At 50.2% G+C, this 23,957-nt stretch overlaps 1 protein-coding gene across 1 annotated transcript in view; it reads right to left on the bottom strand.

The window, feature by feature from the left end:
* Positions 1-19,989, bottom strand: part of nup214 (nucleoporin 214) — a 127,513-nt gene extending 107,524 nt beyond the window's left edge. Inside the window, exons 1-7 of the mRNA XM_078551278.1 lie at positions 19,942-19,989; positions 15,143-15,338; positions 10,948-11,099; positions 9,377-9,569; positions 7,985-8,055; positions 3,525-3,588; positions 1,716-1,819 (exon numbers count right to left, since the gene is read on the bottom strand). Coding sequence (XP_078407404.1) covers positions 1,716-1,819; positions 3,525-3,588; positions 7,985-8,055; positions 9,377-9,569; positions 10,948-11,099; positions 15,143-15,338; positions 19,942-19,983 — 822 coding nt within the window. The 5' untranslated portion in view covers positions 19,984-19,989. The remainder of the gene's footprint in view (positions 1-1,715; positions 1,820-3,524; positions 3,589-7,984; positions 8,056-9,376; positions 9,570-10,947; positions 11,100-15,142; positions 15,339-19,941) is intronic.
* Between the last annotated feature and the right edge of the window lie 3,968 nt (positions 19,990-23,957).

A 23,957-nucleotide genomic window follows, 5' to 3' on the forward strand; every position in this document is an offset into this window, starting at 1 on the left:
AGCCAGCAATGCCCACATCCCATGAAAGAATAAAGAAAATAAAATTTCAAGACATTCAAAACCACTTGACAGCCAAGCCAGCACTGTGTAAAGTTTAGTCACCCGTAATTATTTTGTTTTAACTATTCATTCTCAGGGTGTGGGTGTCACTGGCTAGACCAGCATTTATTGCCATCCCTAATTGCCCTAGAGAAGGTGGTGGTGAGCTGTCTTCTTGAACCGCTGCAGTCCATGTGGTGTAGGTAAACCCAGTGCTGTTAGGAAGAGAGTTCCAGGATTTTGACCCAGCGACAGTGAAGGTACGGTGATATATTTCCAAGTCAGGATGGTGAGCGGCTTGGAGGGGAACTTCCAGATCGTGGCGTTCCCATGTGTCTGCTGCCTTTGTCCTTCTAGATGGTAGCGGTTGTGGATTGGAAAGGTGCTAAGGAGCCTTGGTGAGTTGCTGCAGTGCATCTTGTAGATGGTACACACTGCTGCCAAGATGCGTCAGTGGTGGGGGAGTGAATGTTTGTGGATGGGGTGCCCATCAAGCGGACTGCTTTGTCCTGGACTGTGTCAAGCTTCTTGAGTGTTGTTGGAGCTGCACGCATCCAGGCAAGTGGAGAGTATTCCATCACACTCCTGACTTGTGCCTTGTAGATGGTGGACAGGCTTTGGGGAGTCAGAAGGTGAGTTACTTGCTGCAGGATCCCTCGCCTCTGACCTGCTCTTGTATGGCTAGTCCAGTTCAATTTCCGGTCAATGGTAACCCCCAGGGTGTTGATAATCGGGGATTCAGATACAGTAATGCCATTGAACGTCATGGGGCGATGGTTAGATTCTCTCTTGTTGGAGACGACCATTGCCTGACACTTGGGCGGTGCAAATGTTACTTGCCAGCCCAAGCCTGGATATTGCCCAGGTCTTGCTGGCATTTGGACATGGACTGCCTCAATGTCTGAGGAGTCACGAATGGTGCTGAACAGTGTGCAAACATCCCCACTTCTGACCTCATGATGGAAGGAAGGTCATTGATGATGCAGCTTAAGATGGCTGGGCCAAGGACACTACCCTGAGGAACTCCGGCAGTGGTGTCCTGGAGCTGAGATGATTTTCCTCCCACAACCACAACCATCTTCCTTTGTGCTAGGTATGACTCCAACCAGCAGAGAGTTTTCCCCTGATTCCCACTGACTCCAGTTTTTCCAGGGCTCCTTGACACTTGGTCAAATGCGGCCTTGATGTCAAGGGCAGTCACTCTCACCTCACCTCAGGAGTTCACCTCTTTTGCCCATGCTTGAACCAAGGTTGCAATGGGGTTTAGGATCAGCAAACAGCACTTTGATAAAGGACTAGATTTTTTTTTATATATAACCAATATAGGTTGAGTGAAGAATGTTGACCAGGACACTGCAGAGAACGCCTTGGCTACTTTTCAAAATTGTGACAGCTGAGGGCAGTCAGGGCCTCTACTTAAAGTCTCATCAGAAAGACAGCATGTCAAAGAGTGTAGCAACCCCTTGGTACTGCAAAGAGCGTGTCAGCCTGCACTTGTTTCAAAGTCTCTGGAGTGGGACCTGAACCCACTACCTCTGAATCTGCTAGCTGAGCAAACGACATGCATTCGCACAATTGCCATTAACATAGTAGAATGTGTGAGGTGTTCCTGTTAGAGGATTATACACGTGACTTGTTGTGAAAATTCACAGCATGGCTAAAGACAGAGGGCCTACCGCCAGGGAAACGATCAGGAGCTCGGGCGGACTCTCCAGCGACCCGTCAGCTGCCACATACGCCACAGCAAAAACGTACGTGCTGATCCAGCAGATATCCAACACTGCCAAAGGAAAAGGTGCAATCTTAGCAAGAAAAATCCAACACTCGGACTGTCAAAATAACCCAGACGCAGGGAGGCATCAGCATTCCGTTAGGCAAGCCCTTTTATTTCAAAACAACCCTCTTGTTTTTCATTGAAAGCATTACTTGGAGTGTCTACACCTGAACTCTTATGGGAAAGGAGCAATATCCCCAGTGGCAGAGAATACAAGTGCCCTGTTACAGCCAATGTGTATGCTAGGTCACTAACTGGGAGATCACAGTCATTAAAAACTCCCCCGATTCAGCTTGAACCTTTGAACGTTTCACCATCTTTCACCATTCTGACAGTGGCTGCACTTCATTTGCTGTAAAGTGCTTTGGGACGGCCCAGGGGGTGGTGACAAGCCACTATTGAAAGGCAAGTTCATTCTTTCGTACCTGCTGCTGGGAAGTCATGGCCACTACAAACAGGTCGAAAATTGTAAACCATGTGCAGCGGAAGTGATAATAGGAACATAGGACTTAGGAGCAGAAGTAGGCCATTCAGGATGTTGGCTAAAATGTGTGAAAGGAGTTTTTGTGACCGAGGTCAATACATTTTTATTCAGCAAGGGTCTATAAGAGATTCAGAGCAAAGGGATTTCAGATGCAGGACAATCATAATCTATCTGAATGGCATTGCAGGGTCGAGGGGCTGAATGGCCTCCTCCTGTTTCAAAAGTCACTGCAGGGCTTTACTTTGGACATCTCTGATTTCTCACTGAATCAAGGCACTGGCCCCAAAACCAAGATTCTCTAGGGATTTAAAGAACAAAAATGCTACAGGGCAAATTTACAAGCTAAGAAACTGCAGCGTTGCACAACTCATTTCTGCCACCAGAGGTCCCCAGAGTCTGCATTCTGTCATAACGCCGCGTATTAAATGTTGAATTAACAGTGACGTATTTTGGGAGGAACAATGAGGGGAGGCAATATAAACTAAGTGATACAATTTTAAAGCGACAATTTCCAGCACCAAAAAGTTTACATACTCAAATTCTTGATGGTGGCAAGACAAGTTGATATGGCTAAAAAAACATACAGGATCCGGGTTTTATGCTAAAACTTTATAACTCACTGGTTAGGCCCCTGCTGGAGCAGTGTGCGCAATTCTAGGCACCACGCTTGGGGAAGGATGTCACGGCCTTAGAGCAGGCACAGAGGAGATTTACTAGAATGCTGTCAGGGATGGGGGAGTTCAGTTATATGGAGGGCCTGGAGAAGCTGGAATTGTTCTCCTTAGAGCAGAGACGGTGAAGGGAAGATTTAATAGAGATGTTCAAAAGTATGAAGGGTTTTGATAAGAGTAAATAAGGAGGAGCTGTTTCCACTGGCAGTGCAGTAACCAGAAGACACGGATTTAACATCAGGGTCGTTATAGCACAGGAGGAGGCCATTTGGCCCATCGAGTCTACGCCAGAACATGATGATCAAAAGAATCAGGAGGGAGATGAGAATTTTTTTTTTGAGCGGCAAGTCCTGATCTGGAAGGCGCTGCCTGAAAGGGCAGTGGAAGCAGATTCAATAATAACTTTCAGAAAGGAATTGGAATGAAAACCTGAAGGAATGTGCGGGGTTATGGGGAAAGGAATCGGCAGTGGAACTAATTAGATAGTTCTTTCGAAGAGCTGGCAAAGGAAAGGTGGGCCGAATGGCGTGCAATCCTCGGATTCTACGTTTCCTACCTTTAACTGGATTATCTGAGGTGTACATAGGGGGACACGGGATGACCTTCTTTTCTTGCAGCACCTAGAGAAAAAGAAAAACTCGTAGCACTTTCACGTTGAAAAACTAAAAGAATAAGAAATAGGAGTAAGAGCCCCATCGGGCCAACTCCGCGATTCAACAACATCTTCTACTTTAACTCCACCTTCCCACAATGTCCCTACGTGCCCTGGTTCATACACTGACCCCACACCCACCGGTTCCTACATTCGCCCAGATCCTGCACCCGCCCCCACTTCCCCACTGTCCCCGGGTCCCCCACTTCCCCACTGTCCCCGGGTCCCCCCCTGTCCCCGGGTCCCCCCCTGTCCCCGCGGTCCCCCACTGTCCCCGCGGTCCCCCACTGTCCCCGCGGTCCCCCACTGTCCCCGCGGTCCCCCACTGTCCCCGCGGTCCCCCACTGTCCCCGCGGTCCCCCGGGTCCCCCACTGTCCCCGGGTCCCCCACTGTCCCCGGGTCCCCCCCTTCCCCACTGACCCCGGGTCCCCATTTCCCCGCTGTCCCCCGGGTTCCCCAAATTCCCGCGCTAGCCTCGTGTCTCCTTCCCCCACTGGGCCCAGATTTCCCCGATTCCCACGCTGGCCCCGCCTTCTCCCATTCCCGCTCTGGCCCCGCCTTCTCCCATTCCCGCTCTGGCCCCGCCCTCTCCCATTCCCGCACTGGCCCCGCCCTCTCCCATTCCCGCACTGGCCCCGCCCTCTCCCATTCCCGCACTGGCCCCGCCCTCTCCCATTCCCGCACTGGCCCCGCCCTCTCCCATTCCCGCACTGGCCCCGCCCTCTCCCATTCCCGCACTGGCCCCGCCCTCTCCCATTCCCGCACTGGCCCCGCCCTCTCCCATTCCCGCACTGGCCCCGCCCTCTCCCATTCCCTCACTGGCCCCGCCCTCTCCCATTCCCGCACTGGCCCCGCCCTCTCCCATTCCCGCACTGGCCCCGCCCTCTCCCATTCCCGCACTGGCCCCGCCCTCTCCCATTCCCGCACTGGCCCCGCCCTCTCCCATTCCCGCACTGGCCCCGCCCTCTCCCATTCCCGCACTGGCCCCGCCCTCTCCCATTCCCGCACTGGCCCCGCCCTCTCCCATTCCCGCACTGGCCCCGCCCTCTCCCATTCCCGCACTGGCCCCGCCCTCTCCCATTCCCGCACTGGCCCCGCCCTCTCCCATTCCCGCACTGGCCCCGCCCTCTCCCATTCCCGCACTGGCCCCGCCCTCTCCCATTCCCGCACTGGCCCCGCCCTCTCCCATTCCCGCACTGGCCCCGCCCTCTCCCATTCCCGCACTGGCCCCGCCCTCTCCCATTCCCGCACTGGCCCCGCCCTCTCCCATTCCCGCACTGGCCCCGCCCTCTCCCATTCCCGCACTGGCCCCGCCCTCTCCCATTCCCGCACTGGCCCCGCCTTCTCCCATTCCCGCACTGGCCCCGCCTTCTCCCATTCCCGCACTGGCCCCGCCTTCTCCCATTCCCGCACTGGCCCCGCCTTCTCCCATTCCCGCACTGGCCCCGCCTTCTCCCATTCCCGCACTGGCCCCGCCTTCTCCCATTCCCGCACTGGCCCCGCCCTCTCCCATTCCCGCACTGGCCCCGCCCTCTCCCATTCCCGCACTGGCCCCGCCCTCTCCCATTCCCGCACTGGCCCCGCCCTCTCCCATTCCCGCACTGGCCCCGCCCTCTCCCATTCCCGCACTGGCCCCGCCCTCTCCCATTCCCGCACTGGCCCCGCCCTCTCCCATTCCCGCACTGGCCCCGCCCTCTCCCATTCCCGCACTGGCCCCGCCCTCTCCCATTCCCGCACTGGCCCCGCCTTCTCCCATTCCCGCACTGGCCCCGCATTCTCCCATTCCCGCACTGGCCCCGCATTCTCCCATTCCCGCACTGGCCCCGCCTTCTCCCATCCCCGCATTCTCCCATTCCCGCACCGGCCCCGCATTCTCCCATTCCCGCACCGGCCCCGCATTCTCCCATTCCCGCACCGGCCCCGCATTCTCCCATTCCCGCACCGGCCCCGCATTCTCCCATTCCCGCACCGGCCCCGCATTCTCCCATTCCCGCACCGGCCCCGCATTCTCCCATTCCCGCACCGGCCCCGCATTCTCCCATTCCCACACCGGCCCCGCATTCTCCCATTCCCGCACCGGCCCCGCATTCTCCCATTCCCGCACCGGCCCCGCATTCTCCCAGTCCCGCACCGGCCCCGCATTCTCCCATTCCCGCACCGGCCCCGCATTCTCCCATTCCCGCACCGGCCCCGCATTCTCCCATTCCCGCACCGGCCCCGCATTCTCCCATTCCCGCACCGGCCCCGCATTCTCCCATTCCCGCTTTCTCCCATTCCCGCACTGGCCCCGCATTCTCCCATTCCCGCACTGGCCCCGCCTTCTCCCATCCCCGCATTCTCCCATTCCCGCACTGGCCCCGCATTCTCCCATTCCCGCACTGGCCCCGCATTCTCCCATTCCCGCTCTGGCCCCGCATTCTCCCATTCCCGCACTGGCCCCGCATTCTCCCATTCCCGCACTGGCCCCGCATTCTCCCATTCCCGCTCTGGCCCCACATCCCCAATTCCCACACTGTTCCCACATCCACAATTCCCACACTGTCCCCACATCCACAATTCCCACACTGTCCCCACATCCACAATTCCCACACTGTCCCCACATCCACAATTCCCACACTGTCCCCACATCCACAATTCCCACACTGTCCCCACATCCACAATTCCCACACTGTCCCCACATCCACAATTCCCACACTGTCCCCACATCCACAATTCCCACACTGTCCCCACATCCACAATTCCCACACTGTCCCCACATCCACAATTCCCACACTGTCCCCACATCCACAATTCCCACACTGTCCCCACATCCACAATTCCCACACTGTCCCCACATCCACAATTCCCACACTGTCCCCACATCCACAATTCCCACACTGTCCCCACATCCACAATTCCCACACTGTCCCCACATCCACAATTCCCACACTGTCCCCACATCCACAATTCCCACACTGTCCCCACATCCACAATTCCCACACTGTCCCCACATCCACAATTCCCACACTGTCCCCACATCCACAATTCCCACACTGTCCCCACATCCACAATTCCCACACTGTCCCCACATCCACAATTCCCACACTGTCCCCACATCCACAATTCCCACACTGTCCCCACATCCACAATTCCCACACTGTCCCCACATCCACAATTCCCACACTGTGCCTGCATCTCGAGTCCCCCACTGCCCCCTGGTCCCCCGATTCCCCCACTGCCCCCCCCCCCCCCCCCCACACCGCACTGTCCCCGTGACCCCCGATTACAGCACTGTCCCCGGGTGCCCCTTTATCCACTGCGCATGTTACTCCTTCAAAAAACTCCAATAAATTGGTTAAACATGATTTTCCTTTCACAAAACCATGCTGACTCTTCCCAATTGCCTTGAGCTCTTCTAAGTGCCCAGCTATAACCTCCTTAATGATCGATTCTAATAACTTCCCCACGACAGACGGCAAGCTAACTCGCCTATAGTTTCCTGTTTTCTGCCTCCCTCCCTTCTTGAATAGAGGGGTTACATTTGCTACTTTCCAGTCTGATGGAGCCTTTCCAGAATCTAGCGAATTTTGGAAAATTAACACCAGTGCATCAACTACCTCATTCATCACCTCTTTTAAGACCCTAGGACGTAGTCCATTGGGACCCGGAGACTTGCCAGCCCGCAGCTCCATCAGTTTGCTCAGTACCATTCCCCTAATGACTTCAATGTCACCAAGTTCCTTTCCCCCGTTCACCTCCTGATTTGCAGCTATTACTGGAATGTTTTTTGTATCCTCTATAGTGAACGCAGAAGCTAAACATTTGTTCATTTCTTCCTCCATTTCCTTATTATCTACTATTAACACCCCACTGTCACTCTCTAGAGGACCAACACTCACTTTACTTACTCTTTTCATTTTTAAATACTTGTCGAAACTCTCGCTATCCGTTTTTACATTTCTAACTGGCTTCCTCTCAAACTCTAATTTCTTTCTCCTGATTAACCTTTCTCTGCCGTTCTTTATATTGTCCAATCATCTGCCCTGCCACTCATCTTATTCATTCATTGGCCAGCATTTGTTGTCCACCCCAAATTGCCCTTAAGAACCAAGCTACACAAGATAGGCCAGGTGGCATTGGTTTTAAGGACTATCCTAAAGCTGGAGAGAAAGTCGGAGAGGTTTAGGAAGGGAATTCCAAAGCTTAGGGTCCAGGCAGCTGAAGGCACGGTGCCAATGGTGGAGCGATTAACGTCAGTGATGGAGAATTGGAGGAGTGCAGATATCTCAGAGGATTATAGGGCTAGAGAGCATAACAAAGATAGCGAGGAGCAAAAAAAATGGAGGGATTTGAAAAAGGATGCTAAAAATCCACTGGAACTTACCGGTGAGTACTGAACCACCGTCCCATTCTGTCGACCAGCAGCCAGCTGCTTCCCTTTTGGACTCCAGCACACTAAGGAGGGGGAGGGAGAGACACAACATGTGAAATTTCCAGGGGTGGCCTACTTCCCCAGCCCAACTACACACTTCACAACAGCAAACTCCTGAGGGAGCAGGAAGAGGACAGAGAGAGGGGCTTTGCTCCAAAATGCCATGTCACAGGTTGGCTATTCTTTAATGGGTTCATGGGATTCGGGCATCGCTGGCAAGGCCAGCATTTGTTGCCCATCCCGAATTGCCCATCCCGAATTGCCCTCGAGAGCAGTTAATAGTCAACCACACTGCTAAGAGTCTAGAGTCACATGTAGGCCAGACCAGATAAGGACGTCAGAGTTCCTTCCCTAAAGGGCATTAAGGTTTTGACAATCAATGATAATGTCATAGTCAACATTACTCAGGCTAGCTTTTATATTTAGGAGGGAGTTCGTGGCATAGTCACTGGACTAGTAATCCAGAGACCCAGGATAATGCTCTGGGGGCTGGGGTTTGAATCCCACCACAGCAGATGGTGAAAATTTGAATTAAAATTCTAATGAAACCATTGTTGTAAAAACCCATCTGGTTCACTAACGTCCTTTAGGGAAGGAAATCTGCCATCCTTACCTGGCCTGGCCTACATATGACTCCAGGCCCACGGCAATGTGGTTGACTCTTAACTGCCCTCTGAAATGGCCTACAAGCCACTCAATTCTCAACAAATGATGGGCAACAGATGAATGAATAAAAAAAAAAAATCCAGATCTTTTAATTAATTGAATTATTAATTTTAATTCCACCGGCCGCCCTGATGAGATTTGAGCCGATGTCCCCAGAGCATTTGCATAGATTAGCAGGCGAGTGACAAACCCCTATGCCACACCTCCCCCTGGACAGAGTTTCACACCCATGGGTTGTGGCCCATGATCACAAGTTAGAAGCTCTCATTTCTAGGACACTTTGTTGAGCCTGGGCATAGTGGCAAGATCAGGGAGAAAACAATTCCCCACACAGACAATTATACTGCACAGCATCTCACAAGGTCAAAGGTCATGACCCGCTGCACCAATTTTCTAGCCCGATCTGGCCAATTATCACTTTTTAAAAAAAAATACTTGACCAATGTTTTGTTGCAGATTTGCGAGCCGTAAACTCAAAGTGGGCCAGTTACTTCAACAACACAAAAACAGTGAAGGGTACAATCGGTTAACACTCACTGTGCAGAAAACAGACAGAAACACGCTCCCCACTCACCCCAGGTAGCATTAACGGCACAAGCTACAATGTACAAATGACACAATGGGATCAGTACAATTCTTGCCTGTCCCTGCACCCTGTGTAACAAAAGATATACGTACATGAGGTAATACCAGCTGTGGGTGGAAGGGAGGCATGCTGCTTAATGACGTCAGTAACTTCCAATATGGTCAAGCTGCCATCAGACTGGCAGACAGCCAGGATACTGTTCACTGCGGGATTCCATTTTAAATCCATCACCGTGCACTTGGTTTCCGGTTTATAGTACACAAACGGTCGCTTCTGCTGTTTCTCCTACAACAAGAAGAGCTTGCGTTTATTCAGCGCCCATCACAGCCCTAAAGATATTCCAAGGTATTCCACAGTAGCGCAATAACACCAAACTCAACGCTGAGCCACATAAGGAGATATCAGGACAGGGAGTCAAGGTCTCAAAGGTGCCATATTCAAGGAAGTCAATTGAGCCTATCTTTACCCAGTCTAACATTTATTTACAGAGGGAAACATTACAAGCATATATCTCCTAACTCAATCACATACCAGCTTCAGTTTCTGTCTCTTAATATGTGAAGTGAAACACCAATTAATATCTTCCACCAGCAAATTGCATAGTAATTGTGTTTAATTAACAAAAGGGATAGATTTTAAGGAGCATCTTAAAGGAGGCGAGTTGGAGAGGTTTAGGGAGGGAATTCTAGCGCTTTGGGCCTCAGCAGCTGAGACATGGCCAACAATTAAAATCACGGATGCTCAACAGGCAGGATTGGAGAAGTAGGGAGATCAGAGAAAGGAGGGCTGAAGGAGATTGCCGAGATAGGGAGGGGTAAGGCCATGGAAGGATTTGAACACAAGGATAGGAATTTTGAATAACCATTCATTGATATCAATTCTGTGATAATAGGCCCCATTAAAGAATCCCTCATGCATTCTCTACCCACTTGGTGGGGATACGAATAAAATGATAGATTTAATATAATTAAGAGAGGCAGGATCATTTCGTATTTGTCAAACGCTCTCCTGTCTCAAAGCAAACAAACTTTGGCTTATAGGAACAGGAAGAGGCCATTCAGCCCTTCAAACCTGTACCTCCATTCAATTAGTGCATGCCTGATCTGTATCTTAACTCCATCTATTCGACTTGGTTCTGTTACCCTTAATACCCTTGCCTAACAAACATTTATCGATCTCAGCTTTGAAATTTTCAACAGACCCTCAGTCGCAACAGTTTCACCAGGGAAGAGAGCTGGCAGCTCAACTGGTGGTTGTCTCTCCTCGGTGCTGTCCAACACCCACGGTGCGTCTGAGATGGAGTGCAAGATTTTGACCCAATGACAGTGAAGGAACAGCGATATAGTTCCAAGTAAGGATGGTGTGTGACTTGATGGGGAACTTGCAGGTGGTGGCGTTCCCACGCATCTGCTGCCCTTGTCCTTCTGGGTGCTAAGAGGTCGCCGGTTTGGAAGGTGCTGTTGAATAGGATGGGCCGAACTGCCACCACCTGTGCTGTATGATTCTGTGATATTACTGGATCAGTAAACATCCCCTCTATGTGATGCTGCCTAAATGAAGGTTCCCAGGTGAACTTCACACTAACGTACAGCAAGTGTAAAAAACACCGAGCTTGTTCACAGCAGTGAAGCTATGGGGTACATGGAGGAAAATCAACACTCACCTTGTTCAAAAACGTCCGCACATCAAAGAAGGCAATGACCAGCCCATATTCCTCTGATGACATGGCAACAGACAGGGTGAAATCATCACAGCTCAGGGCAATGTGGTGTACTGGGAGCTTCATAGAAACCGACATGAGAGGGGCATCTTCGACTGTAACAAGAGAAAGAGGGCTAGGTTTAGATACAGACACACCAGAGTGCAGCATTTAGGGGGACTGCAGCATTGTGGTTATGCACTATGTTACTGGATGAGTAATCCACGGGCCTGCTTCTAAGAAATGAGCTCAAATCCCACTATGGCAGCCGAGTGAGGTGGAAATAAAGTTCAATTAATTTAAAGCTGCTTCTCAGAAATGTCCTCCACACATGGAATGGGCTCACTTTCTTAGCCCTTCCCCAGTCCTTTTCAACGTTTTTCTCCTTCATTCCTCCAGGCCTGGCATTGGATGGAAAGACACTAATTCTCAACCTTTCCTGTTCAAGAGACCTCGAGGTTCTTTCATTCATGGATCTTAGGATAACTCCAAAAACTCAAAGCGACTGTTCTTCATGTGTGAGATTGGTGAAGGTGTTACAGGGCTATCTAACAGTATAGGGCCCCCACCTTGTCTATTGTTAATTGTATTGTTAAACAGGTGGGGGGTATCAATTAATTAAGTTTTTTTTTATTCATTCATGGGATGTGGGCTTTGCTGGCTGGGCCAACATTTATTGCCCATCCCCAATTGCCCATTAGAAGGTGGTGAGCTGCCATCTTGAACCGCTGCAGTCCATGTGGTGTAGGTACACCCACTGTGCTGTTAGGGAGGGAGTTCCAGGATTTAGACCCAGCGACAGTGAAGGAACGGCGATATATTTCCAAGTCAGGATGCTGAGTGACTTGGAGGGAAACTTCCAGGTGGTGGTGTTCCCATATATCTGCTGCCCTTGTCCTTCTAGATAGTAGTGGTCATGGGTTTGGAAGGTAAGTAAGGATCCTTGGTGAATTGCTGCAGTGCATCTTGTAAATGGTACACACTGCTGCCACTGTGCGTCGGTGGTGGAGGGAGTGAATGTTTGTGGATGGGGTGCCAATCAAGCGGGCTGCTTTGTCCTGGATGGTGTAAGCTTCGAGTGTTATTGGAGCTGCACTCATCCACATATAAAGCAAGTATTGAGCACTTCTAAAGAGGAACTGCCAAGACTGCTGTGCGGCACAGGGGCTGGAGTACATCACAAACCCCAGGGGCTTTATTTTAATTTAATTTTGATAAGTTTCCCTCAAAGTTTTTTTTTGGTACAGTGCCCCTTTCAGGGGCTGTTAATTAGTTAATTTGTTTAATTAGTTATTTGTTTTGCTCAGGAGAATATGAAGAGGAATTGGCACAACCAGTGGGCACTGCAGGCGGTGTCTGCCGGTACGCTTGAGGCCTTCCACGGCCAGTGGGCACTGCAGGCGGTGTCTGCCAGTACGCTTGAGGCCTTCCACGGCCAGTGGGCACTGCAGGCGGTGTCTGCCAGTACGCTTGAGGCCTTCCACGGCCAGTGGGCACTGCAGGCGGTGTCTGCCAGTACGCTTGAGGCCTTCCACGGCCAGTGGGCACTGCAGGCGGTGTCTGCCGGTACGCTTGAGGCCTTCCACGGCCAGTGGGCACTGCAGGCGGTGTCTGCCGGTACGCTTGAGGCCTTCCACGGCCAGTGGGCACTGCAGGCGGTGTCTGCCGGTACGCTTGAGGCCTTCCACGGCCAATAGGCACTGCAGGGGCTGGAGTGCATCATCTCCCCCAAAAATGTTACTTTAATTTAATCTGTTTAGTTTCCTTTAAAGCTTTGTTTTTGTTACAATGCCCCTTTAAGGGCCACTTCACTAGTTAATTAGATTGTTAATTAGTTTATTATATTGGTATATAGAAGAACTGCCACGACCAGTGGGCACTACAGGAGCTGGACTTGATCTCCACCCCCTGGCCCAAAATGTTATTTTAATTTAAATTTGATGAGTTTCCTTTTCAAATTTTGTTTTTGTTGGCGTGTCCCTTGAAGAAATGGACCACATGGTCTTTACCTCTGCACTGTGTTTGCAACCCCCCCCCCCACAGCCAACCATCAACACTTTGGGCCCCAGGATTAACTGCAACTCCTCCATTGCCAAACCTGATCCTGGAGCAATTAGGCTGCATATTGTCCAAGGACACAGGAGCAGGCAACTCAGAAAGAACATAAACATAGAAACTAGGAGGAGTAGGCCATTCGGCCCTTCGAGCCTGCTCCCCCATTCATTATGGTCATGGCTGATCATCCAACTCAATAGCCCTGCCCCCGCTTTCTCCCCAAACCCTTTGATCCCTTTCGCCCCAATAGCTATATCTAACTCCTTCTTGAAAACATACAATGTTTTGGTCTCAACTACTTTCTGTGGTAACGAATTCCACAGGCTCATCACTCTCTGGGTGAAGAAATTTCTCCTCATCTCAGTTCTAAATGGTCTACCCCATATCCTCAGACTGTGACCCCTGGTGCTGAACTCCCCCACCATCGGGAACATCCTTCCTGCATCTACCCTGTCTAGTCCTGTTAGAGTTTTATAGGTTTCTATGAGATCCCCCCCCTCATTCTTCTGAATTCCAGCGAATATAATTCTAATCGACTCAATTTCTCCTCATATGTCAGTCCTGCCATCCCAGGAATCAGTCGGGTAAACCTTCGCTGCACTCCCTCTATAGCAAGTACATCCTCCCTCAGATAAGGAGACCAAAACTGCACACAATATTCCAGGTGTGGTCTCACCAAGGCCCTGTACAATTGCAGCAAGACATCCCTGTTCCTGTACTCGAATCCTCTGGCTATGAAGGCCAACATACCATTTGCCTTCTTTACTGCCTGCTGCACCTGCATGCTTACCTTCAGCGACTGGTGTACAAGGACACCCAGGTCTCAATGCACATTCCCCTCTCTCAATTTATAGCCATTCAGATAATAAGCTGCCTTCCTGTTTTTGCTACCAAAATGGATAACCTCACATTTATCCACGTTATGCTGTATCTGCCATGCATTTGCCCACTCACTCAGCTTGTCCAAATCACACAGAAGCATCTCTGCATCCTCCTCACAGCTCACCTTCCCACCCAGCTTTGTGTCATCTGCAAATTTGGAGATATTACATTTAATTCCCTCATCTAAATCATGAATATATATTGCGAATAACTGGGGTCCCGGCACCGATCCCTGCAGTACCCCACTAGTCACTGCCTGCCATTCGGAAAAAGACCCGTTTATTCCTACTCTTTGTTTCCTGTCTGCCAACCAGTTTTCTATCCATCTCAATACACCACCCCCAATCCTATGCGCTTTAATTTTACACGGCAATCTCTTATGTGGGACTTTGTCGAAAGCCTCCTGAAAGTCCAAATAAACCACATCCACTGGCTTCCACTCATCAACTCTACCAGTTACACCCTCGAAAAATTCCAGTAGATTTATCAAGCATGATTTTCCTTTCATAAATCCATGCTGACTCTGTCTGATTCTGCCACTGTTTTCCACGTGCTCAGCTATTAAGAACAGGAGGACATTCCACCTGTTCTGCCATGCAACAAGATTAATGCAGATCTATCCCTTAACCCCAACCACCCACCCAATTTAGCTCCATATCCTTTCATAACCGTCAAGCAAAAGTCTTTTGATCTCATTTAAAACCATTAATTGAGCCAGCAGCTATTGCTTTTTACAGAAGAGAGTTCCACACTTCTACCACTCTGCATGAAATAGTGTCTCCTTCACTCCTGACTGGCCTGGCTTTAACTTTAAGGTGACGTCCCTTTTGTTACACTCCCCAAACAGCAGCAAAACTTCCTACCTATTTTAAAAATTTCTTTCAAAATCCCAAACACCACAGTCAAAAGCCTGTCTATTCCGATCGACAAGCTGGGATTGTGGATCCCTGCACGGGGTAATCTCTCCTCATTAATGGAGTCAAAGGTTATGGGGGACAGGCAGGAAGGTCGAGTTAAAGTCACAATCAGGTCAGCCATGATCTTATTGAACAGCAGGGCAGGCATGATGGGCCGAATGGCTTACTCATTTTTCTTATGATAATCCACTCCATCCAAGGTCAATGTAACCCTTTGAAGATTCAGTACCCAGAGCTGAAAGGAGATTGCCTGAAGGAGGCCTCAATCAAAAGGAAGAAATGAATAAGGTGCAAAATATACCTACTTATTGCATTAATGTTCCCCTCGTTATTGTCAGCCAGGACAATGTACTGACTATTGATAATCTTCAGGCCACTTTTCCATCCCATAAAGACCAGCCCATAAATATTGGACAAGGCCAGGAGATTAACCCGATCCTTCGGCAATTCATTTGGAGACTCAAAGATTCGGATTTTCTTCATCTGACGGAACTGGAAGTTCTGCGGAGGCAAATGACATGGGGCAGCTATCAAAAATCAGGGACAGCAACAATTATTAAACAGCAGTGCTGGAACAATACAGAAAACTAACACTCAAATGGTGTCATCTATTAAACCACAAAAGGTTAACACAAGAAGGAAATTGGATAAATACTTGAAGGGGAGGTTATTTGCAGGGATATGGGAAAGGGAAGGAATCTATTGAGCGGACAGCTCTTTCACAGAGCCAGCGCAAGGTATGATGAGCCGAATGGCCTCCTTCTGTGCTGTACCATTCCGTAACAGTTCTGCAGTAGAACTTTTACTTCCTTAGTACCTTTATCAAAACATCCTTATACAAGTTACGGGCAAGATAAACAACATGAGCTTGAGTTGGAAAATGATTAGGGGATGATCACCAACAGCAACAGTTAAAGACTTAGACAGAAAACTAGGAGGAGGTGAGGAGATTTGACCAGGGGGTTGCAAAGAGTATTTCAGGGATGCTACAGCCACTGATGAGAGCCAGGAGATGTAGAGCAGACAGCAAACCAAAAGTCTAAAAGGGTATTCGTCGGGGCTTTAGAAGTTGCAGAAAAGCGGGTGTGTGGAGGGGACAGCAAGTGTTCAGCTGCAGGTTTTAATCAAGGTTATAGAAACACAAGACATTCCTATACAATCATGGCAGATCTTCTACCTCAACCTCACTTTCCTGTCCGCTCCCCATATCCCTCAATTCTGAGAGATCAAACATCCGTCTATCCCAGCCTTAAATATATTCAACAATGGAGCATCCACAACCCTCTGGGGTAGAGAATTCCAAAGATTCACAGCCCTTTGAGTGAAGTAAATTCTCATCTCAGTTCTAAATAATCTACCCCTTATCCTGAGTTCTGCCCCCTGTGTTTTAGATCCCACAGCCAGGGGGAAACGACATCTCAGTGTTTACCCTGTCAAGCCCCCTCAGAATCTTGTATATAATATCACCTCTCAATTCTTCTCAACTCTAGAGAGTACAGACCCAATTTACTCAGTCCATCATTAGGGGCCAGGGCACATAAGGCAAACGGGGCAATAGTGGAGCAAAGCCCAGCAGGGGAGAGGCGCCAGCCAGCAAAATTCTGGAACTGGAGTTTGGGAGATCAGAGCTAAGAGCTTTGCAGTTAAATATTGCCAGGACACTGGGGTGAACTCTCCTACTCTTCTCAAATTGTGCAATGGGGTGTTTCATGTCCACCTGACAGGGCAGGCAGGACCTCAAGTTTAACCAGGGATTAGAGCTGGGCCTTTTCCGGGTCTGTCCAGCTCAGGAATGTAAACCTGAGCCTATTACTGGTGGACAGTATGGCTCGAGCAGGGCCACAGGCCTGGACTCAATGACACGGACTCACATTTGAAGGTGTAATGTGCAAGAGATGGATTAAAATGAAGGCATAGTTGAGCACAAAGGAGTTGGCATCTCGGATTCACAGCTTCCGCTTAAATCTACAGGCAAGTCAGAGACCTCAAGGAGGTCTTGTGGCGTAGTGGGTAGCATCCCTGCCTCTGAGCCAGAAAATCTGGGTTTGAGTCCCACCCTAGGGTTCTGATGGCCAGGGAAGGTGCGTTCATAACACAACCAAACAGGTTTGTTATATCCACCTGCAAATCCTTCCAACGCACACCAATGGCAAGTGCCAAGAGTGGGAGAGATTTCTGGTCAGCCATGTGATGGAAAGAGCATTGGAGCCTCTACCATCACTATCCATAGCTCCATGACTACAACATGCATGTAAAAGTGAGTGAATTATAACACACCACCACTACTACTGCAACAAAGAAAACAAAACTAAAATTAGATTAAAATTAACATTAAACAAATATTCAAACTCAGGCTCTAGGACGCTGGGATGCTAAAACAAATTGTGCAAATAGGTTGTTGAAATTTTGCATCTCTTAAATATTCTGGGCACTGTACTTTACGAAGGATCACAAAACATTGGAGAGGGTGCAGAAGAGATTAACTAGAATGCTGCCAGGGGTGAGGGACTTCAGTTATGCGGAGATGAAAGAAATTGGGGTTTGTCATTCTTAAAACGGAGAAGGCTAAGGAGGGATTAAACAGCTGTGTTCAAATTCATCAACAGTTTTTATGGGGTAAATAAGGAGAAGTTGTTTAAACACAAATTTAAGATAATTTGCAAAAGAACTAGAGGGAGAAATTTGCAAAAGAACTAGAGGGGGAGATGAGATATTTTTTATGCACACGTGGGAACTGCATGCTGGAAGGCAACAAACTCAGCCTTCTGTATAGATGTCCTTGCCACCATAATAGCGTAAATGGACAAGGCTGTCGACATGCCAGGGCAATAGGAAAACAACATAAAGCTGTAGGGGCAGACAGTATCAGGTAGCTGTGCATAACATCTAAAATGTGCACAGCAGCAATTCACCAAGACTCCTTCAACACCTTCCAAACCCACAACCTCTACTACCTAGAAGGACAGGGCAGCAGATGGGAACACCACCACCTTCAAGCTCCCCTCCGAACCACACAACATCCTGACTTCGAACTACATCGTCGTTCCTTCACTATCACTGGATCAAAATCCTCGAAGTCTCTCTCCAACAGTACTGTGGATGTACCTACGCTACAGGGACTGCAGTGGTTCAAGAAGGCAGCTCACCACCATCTTCCGAAGGGCAATTAGGGATGGGAAACAAACCAGTGACAATCATCCTCTGAATAAGTAAATCAAGGCCAATATAAAAAGACCTCCAACATTTTAGACTTTGAGTGTCCCAAACTTTCAAAATGGAATTGCATAAATACTGAAAAGGAAAACATTTACACGACCATGGGAAAAGAGCAGGGACTGGGGTGAGCTAATCGGAGTGCTCATTAAAAGAGGTAGCACCGGTATGATGGGCCGAAAAGCCTCCCTCTGAGCTGAAAAGTTCTGTAAGTCCACAGGTAACCCTGGCAATTGCAGCCCACAAAGTCTGGACAACTCAGTCCTTGTGTTTTTTTGCAATCTGACCAGCTTGAATTTCTGTAGTTGGGAAAGGGTGATCTCGATGCCGCTGTATCACTGGTAGATAAATTATATCACCAAGATCTGGTGTCGGGAGGAGCAGAAATTAAATCTTAAAAGTGGCCTGTAAGGCTCGATGCTACACAATTATAATCCTCACCCTCAACATTAAACACAGGCCCACAAACCACACACAGCAGCTGCTCAGTTCTATGGATGGCGAATGAGAATCTCAGAAAGATTGGTGAATTAAAGTTGGTATTGTACAGCATCATCAGGGCCAGAGGGGTCTCCTGACCTAGTTGCCTATTTCATCTCCCCCTGAATTGGCCAAGTGTGTTTTTATTATATCAGTTTCTATTTAACCTCCCCCTGAAGAAGGGATTTAGATTTGGGGTTGGGGTGGGGGTGAGGGTGAGGTTAGGGTGGGTGGGGGTGAGGTTAGGGTGGGTTGGGGTGGGGTTGAGGGTAGGGTGGGTTAGGGTGGTTGGGGGTGGGGGTGAGGTTAGGGTGGTTGGGGGTGGGGGTGAGGTTAGGGTGGGTTGGGGTGGGGGTGAGGTTAGGGTGGGTTGGGGTGGGGGTGAGGTTAGAGTGGGGGTTGGGGGTGAGGTTAGGGTGGGGTTGGGGGGTGAGGTTAGGGTGGGGTTGGGGGGTGAGGTTAGGGTGGGTTGGGGGTGAGGTTAGGGTGGGGTTGGGGGGTGAGGTTAGGGTGGGTTGGGGGTGAGGTTAGGGTGGGTTGGGGGTGAGGTTAGGGTGGGTTGGGGGTGAGGTTAGGGTGGGTTGGGGGTGAGGTTAGGGTGGGTTGGGGGTGAGGTTAGGGTGGGGTTGGGGGTGAGGTTAGGGTGGGGTTGGGGGTGAGGTTAGGGTGGGGTTGGGGGTGAGGTTAGGGTGGGGTTGGGGGTGAGGTTAGGGTGGGGTTGGGGGTGAGGTTAGGGTGGGGTTGGGGGGTGAGGTTAGGGTGGGGTTGGGGGGTGAGGTTAGGGTGGGTTGGGGGTGAGGTTAGGGTGGGTTTGGGGGGTGAGGTTAGGGTGGGGTTGGGGGGTGAGGTTAGGGTGGGGTTGGGGGGTGAGGTTAGGGTGGGGTTGGGGGGTGAGGTTAGGGTGGGGTTGGGGGGTGAGGTTAGGGTGGGGTTGGGGGGTGAGGTTAGGGTGGGGTTGGGGGGTGAGGTTAGGGTGGGGTTGGGGGTGAGGTTAGGGTGGGGTTGGGGGTGAGGTTAGGGTGGGGTTGGGGGTGAGGTTAGGGTGGGGTTGGGGGTGAGGTTAGGGTGGGGTTGGGGCTGAGGTTAGGGTGGGGTTGGGGGTGAGGTTAGGGTGGGGTTGGGGGTGAGGTTAGGGTGGGGGTGAGGTTAGGGTGGGGTTGGGGGTGAGGTTAGGGTGGGGGTGAGGTTAGGGTGGGGTTGGGGGTGAGGTTAGGGTGGGGGTGAGGTTAGGGTGGGGGTGAGGTTAGGGTGGGGGTGAGGTTAGGGTGGGGGTGAGGTTAGGGTGGGGGTGAGGTTAGGGTGGGGGGACATGTTTTTATTGTGACGCACAGGGCTTCATTGTGTTAATTCCCCATCCCTCCTCGAGATCCCCACAACCTCCTCCCCCACTCCTGCCCTCTCCTCCCCTCACCTTCATCTCCCTCTCGGGAGCGGGACTCTGATTATCTCCCATTGCGTCGCTAATCTGCCGCCCTGAGGCCGCGTTTCACAATTCCGGCGCCGGCTTTCGACGTCACAAACGCCCCGGAAGTCACATGGTGGTGGGGGCTGATTGACAGGTCCGGTGGGAGGGGGTGCGGCCAGTGGCCAGCCGGACGGAGCCGGTAATGCAAGGCATCGTCAACACTGTCACCTAGCGGAGCGGAGCCGGTACTGCAAGGCATCATCAGCACTGTCACCTAGCGGAGCGGAGCCGGTACTGCAAGGCATCATCAGCACTGCCACCTAGCGGAGCGGAGCCGGTACTGCAACAGCACTGCCACCTAGCGGAGCGGAGCCGGTACTGCATATTGCTACTGAACAGGAGCCTGGGGGTGATAAAAGCAAAAAACTGCGCATGCTGGAAATCCGAAACAAAAACAAAAATACTTGGAAAAAAACAGCATGTCTGACAGCATCTGTGGAGATGAATACAGTTAACGTTTCTCGAAACATTAACGGTATTCCTCTCCGCAGGAGCTGGGGGCGTTTGCTTGGAATCCACTTGAAAATAATAGAAGAACTTGCATTTATATAGCACCTTTCACAACGTCAGGGCATCCCAAGATTCCTTTACAGGAAATGAAATACTTTTGAAGTGTGATCAGGAAAGGAAGGATTTGCGTGCATATTTTTATTATCATTATTTGCATAATGATATTAGGACATCCCAAAGTCAATCTAATGAAGTACGTTTTGAAGAGTAGTTGTATTGTGGGAAACACAGCAGCCAATTTGCACACAGCAAGCTCCCACAAGCAACAATGAAATAGTGCTTAGATTTCAGTGACCGTGGCTGAGGGATAAATATTGGCCAGAACACAAGAGAGGACTCTCCTGCTCTTGTACAGACCAGTGGCTGTGGAACCTAATCATACCCACCCAAGAGGGCAGATAAGCCCTCTGTTTAATGCCTCAACATCTCTAACAGTGCTGCCCTCCCTCGGACTTGGGAATGTTAGCCTCAATTTTGTGCTCAAGCCTCTGGAATGGGGACGTGAACCCTCAACTTTCAAACTCGGAGACGAGACTACAGCCCACAGAATCACAGCGGATCAGGAACAACAGTGACTGCAGCCAACAGCCAGGAAATTAGCAGGAGCAGATCAGTCATTGCCCATAAGGATGAGGAAAGTTGGGCAGAGTGTTAACAGCAGCCTGGGTGTGTGCAGGTTGGCTCACGGGCAATGCCTGTGACAGGGACGTATGAGTGCAGGCATTTTGTTTTTAATTTATTTGTGGGAAGTGGACATCGCTGGCTGGGCCAGCATTTATTGCCTATCCCTAATTGCCCTTGAGGTGGCGGTAAGCTGCCTTCTTGAACTGCTGCAGTCCATGTGGTCTAGGTACACCCACAGTGCTGATATGGAGGGAGTTCCAGGATTTTGACCCAGTGACAGTAAAGAAACGGCGATATATTTCCAAGTCAGGATGGCGAGTGACTTCAATAGGAACTTCCAGGATGTGGCGTTCTCATGTGTCTACTGCCCTTGTCCTTCTAAATGCTAGCGGTCTAAGGAGCCTTGGTGAGTTGCTGCAGTGCATCTTGTAGATGGTACACACTGCTGCTACTGTGCGTCGATGGTGGAGGGAGTGAATGTTTCTGGATGTGCCAATCAAGCGGGCTGCTTTGTCCTGGACAGTGTCAAGCTTCTTGAGTGTTGTGGGAGCTGCACTCATCCAGGCAAGTGGGGAGTATTCCATCACACTCCTGACTTGTGCCTTGTAGATGGTGGACAGGCTTTGGGGAGTCAGGAGGTGAGTTACCCACCACAGGATTCCTAGCCTCTGACCTGCTCTTGTAGCCACAGTGTTTATTTGGCTAGTCCAGTTCAGTTTCTGGTAAATGGTAACCCCCAGGATGTTAGTAGTGGGGGATTCAGCGATGGTAATGCCATTGAATGGTAATGCCATTGAATGTCAAGGGGAGGTGGTTACATGGTCTCTTGTTTGGATATGGTCATTGCCTGGCACTTGTGTGGCACGAATATTATTTGAGATGGGCAAGGAGGGTGACTGGCACATGTGACATGCAGGATTGGAATCTCCCCAGCAAGTAAATCTGAATTCCCTCTTGATTGCCTGTGCTCCATCCACACAGTTCTCTCAGAAGCGTTTCTGCATCTGCTGAAGCCACAGCCTCTATGACTGGATCATTCATTCTACAAACCAAACACTGCAACACTCAGAGCAAGCGAACTTCTCACCAACTGTTGGGACAAAGAGCACAGCTTGTTTGGTTCACACACACAGGGGGCTCACTGCCAGAACAAACATTGCAAACAATTAATGTATGACACTTGCTACTACACGAAAAGATGAATTCGGGAAGAGTCTTAAGATTATACAGCACAGAAACAGGCCCTTCAGCCCATCATGTCCATGCCGGCCATCCAGCACCTATCTATTCTAATCCCATTTTCCAGCATTTGGTCCATAGCCCTGTATGCAATGGCGTTTCAAGTGCCCATCTAAATACTTCTTAAATGCTGTGGGAGTTCCCGCCTCTGCCACCCCCTCAGGCAGTGTGTTCCAGATTCCAACCACCCTCTGGGTGAAAAAATGTTTCCTCAAATCCCCTCTAAACCTCCTGCCCCTTACATTAAATCGATGGCCCCTGGTGATGCCTCTGCAAAGGGGAAAAGTTTCTTCCTATCTACCCTATCTATGCCCCTAATAATTTTGTATGGCTCAATCAGGTCCCCCCTCAGCTCTAAGGAAAGCAACCCTAGCCTATCCAGTCTCTTTTCATAGCTGAAACGCTCCAGCCCAGGCAACATCCTGGTGAATGTCCTCTGCACCCTCTCCAGTGCAATCACATCCTTCCTATAGTGTGGCGACCAGATGAGAAGGAGCCCATCCTCAGCATCCAACTGTAAATATAAATCACCAAGCAACAGGACACTGCGATTGACAGCAATTTAGAAACTGTAGACTCAGCAACGCCACACATTTCCCTCGGTGAATTTTTATTCTGACTCTGAACCAAGCTGTAAGCTGACATCAGCCCTGGCGTGGGCGGAATTCACTTCAAATGGTTGGGGGCTACAGTCCCTGTCAATTAGCTTATGAGAGAAACTCAAAAACACCCTGGGTGATGTGGGACCAACCCCCAGCCTTGGAAGGGATGACAATTATTTCAACTTTTTCTGAGTATTTGAATGCCCTGCACACAGGGAGAAAGGCATTTATCAAGGCTGAGAAAATTGAGTGAGCCTCAGGACACTGCGTAAGGCCGATAGGAATACCATTTAACCCAGGGGACAGGGTGCATCACAAAAGAGAAGAGCTGAAAGATTGGAAAGGCCCAGGTAAGGCGAAAGGCAGCGACTGAGAAACAGTAATTTTGCAACATGGCAATCAAACATTCCTCGAGGCTTAATTGGCGCTGATTAATCATTTCCAGAATCTGAACGGGGCAGAGAAAGTGAAGAGGCACCATGCACTTCACATACACGTATACTAGGCAATTATGAGGAGCAGATTAATGCAAATGAAGGGACGACTGAATATGAACAAAATGAAACTGAAGCGCAGGATAAGTCTATTTTTCCCAAAGGACAACCACCCAAAGTTGGCACTAGAGGAACATATGTGCCAGTAGGGGTCAGTGAATGGAGGGATGCCATCATTAAAGGGAGAGCAGGAAAAGCCACCAGCAAATACAAACATTGGCTGAAGGTGCAAGATGAGGAGCAGGAGGCGAGACCCACGGGTTGGCAAAATGAGGTAAAGATGTGGAAGGCCAGAAAGCAGTGTGAGCTCGGAAAGTGGACCGGAAAGTGGTCACAACCCTAAGCAATGATCATGGATTGGCTAAAGGGACTCTGATCGTAGGAGAGGGAGATCATGTAGCAGCAGCCCAGAAAGAGAGAGGAGGGCAAGTAAATGTCGTAGTTTGACAAAAACAGAGACCACAGAACAGGCCAGGAATGCCTCTAGAAGTAG

The sequence above is a fragment of the Cetorhinus maximus genome, chromosome 10 (genome assembly GCF_964194155.1).
Source record: "Cetorhinus maximus chromosome 10, sCetMax3.hap1.1, whole genome shotgun sequence".
Lineage (NCBI taxonomy): Eukaryota > Metazoa > Chordata > Chondrichthyes > Lamniformes > Cetorhinidae > Cetorhinus > Cetorhinus maximus.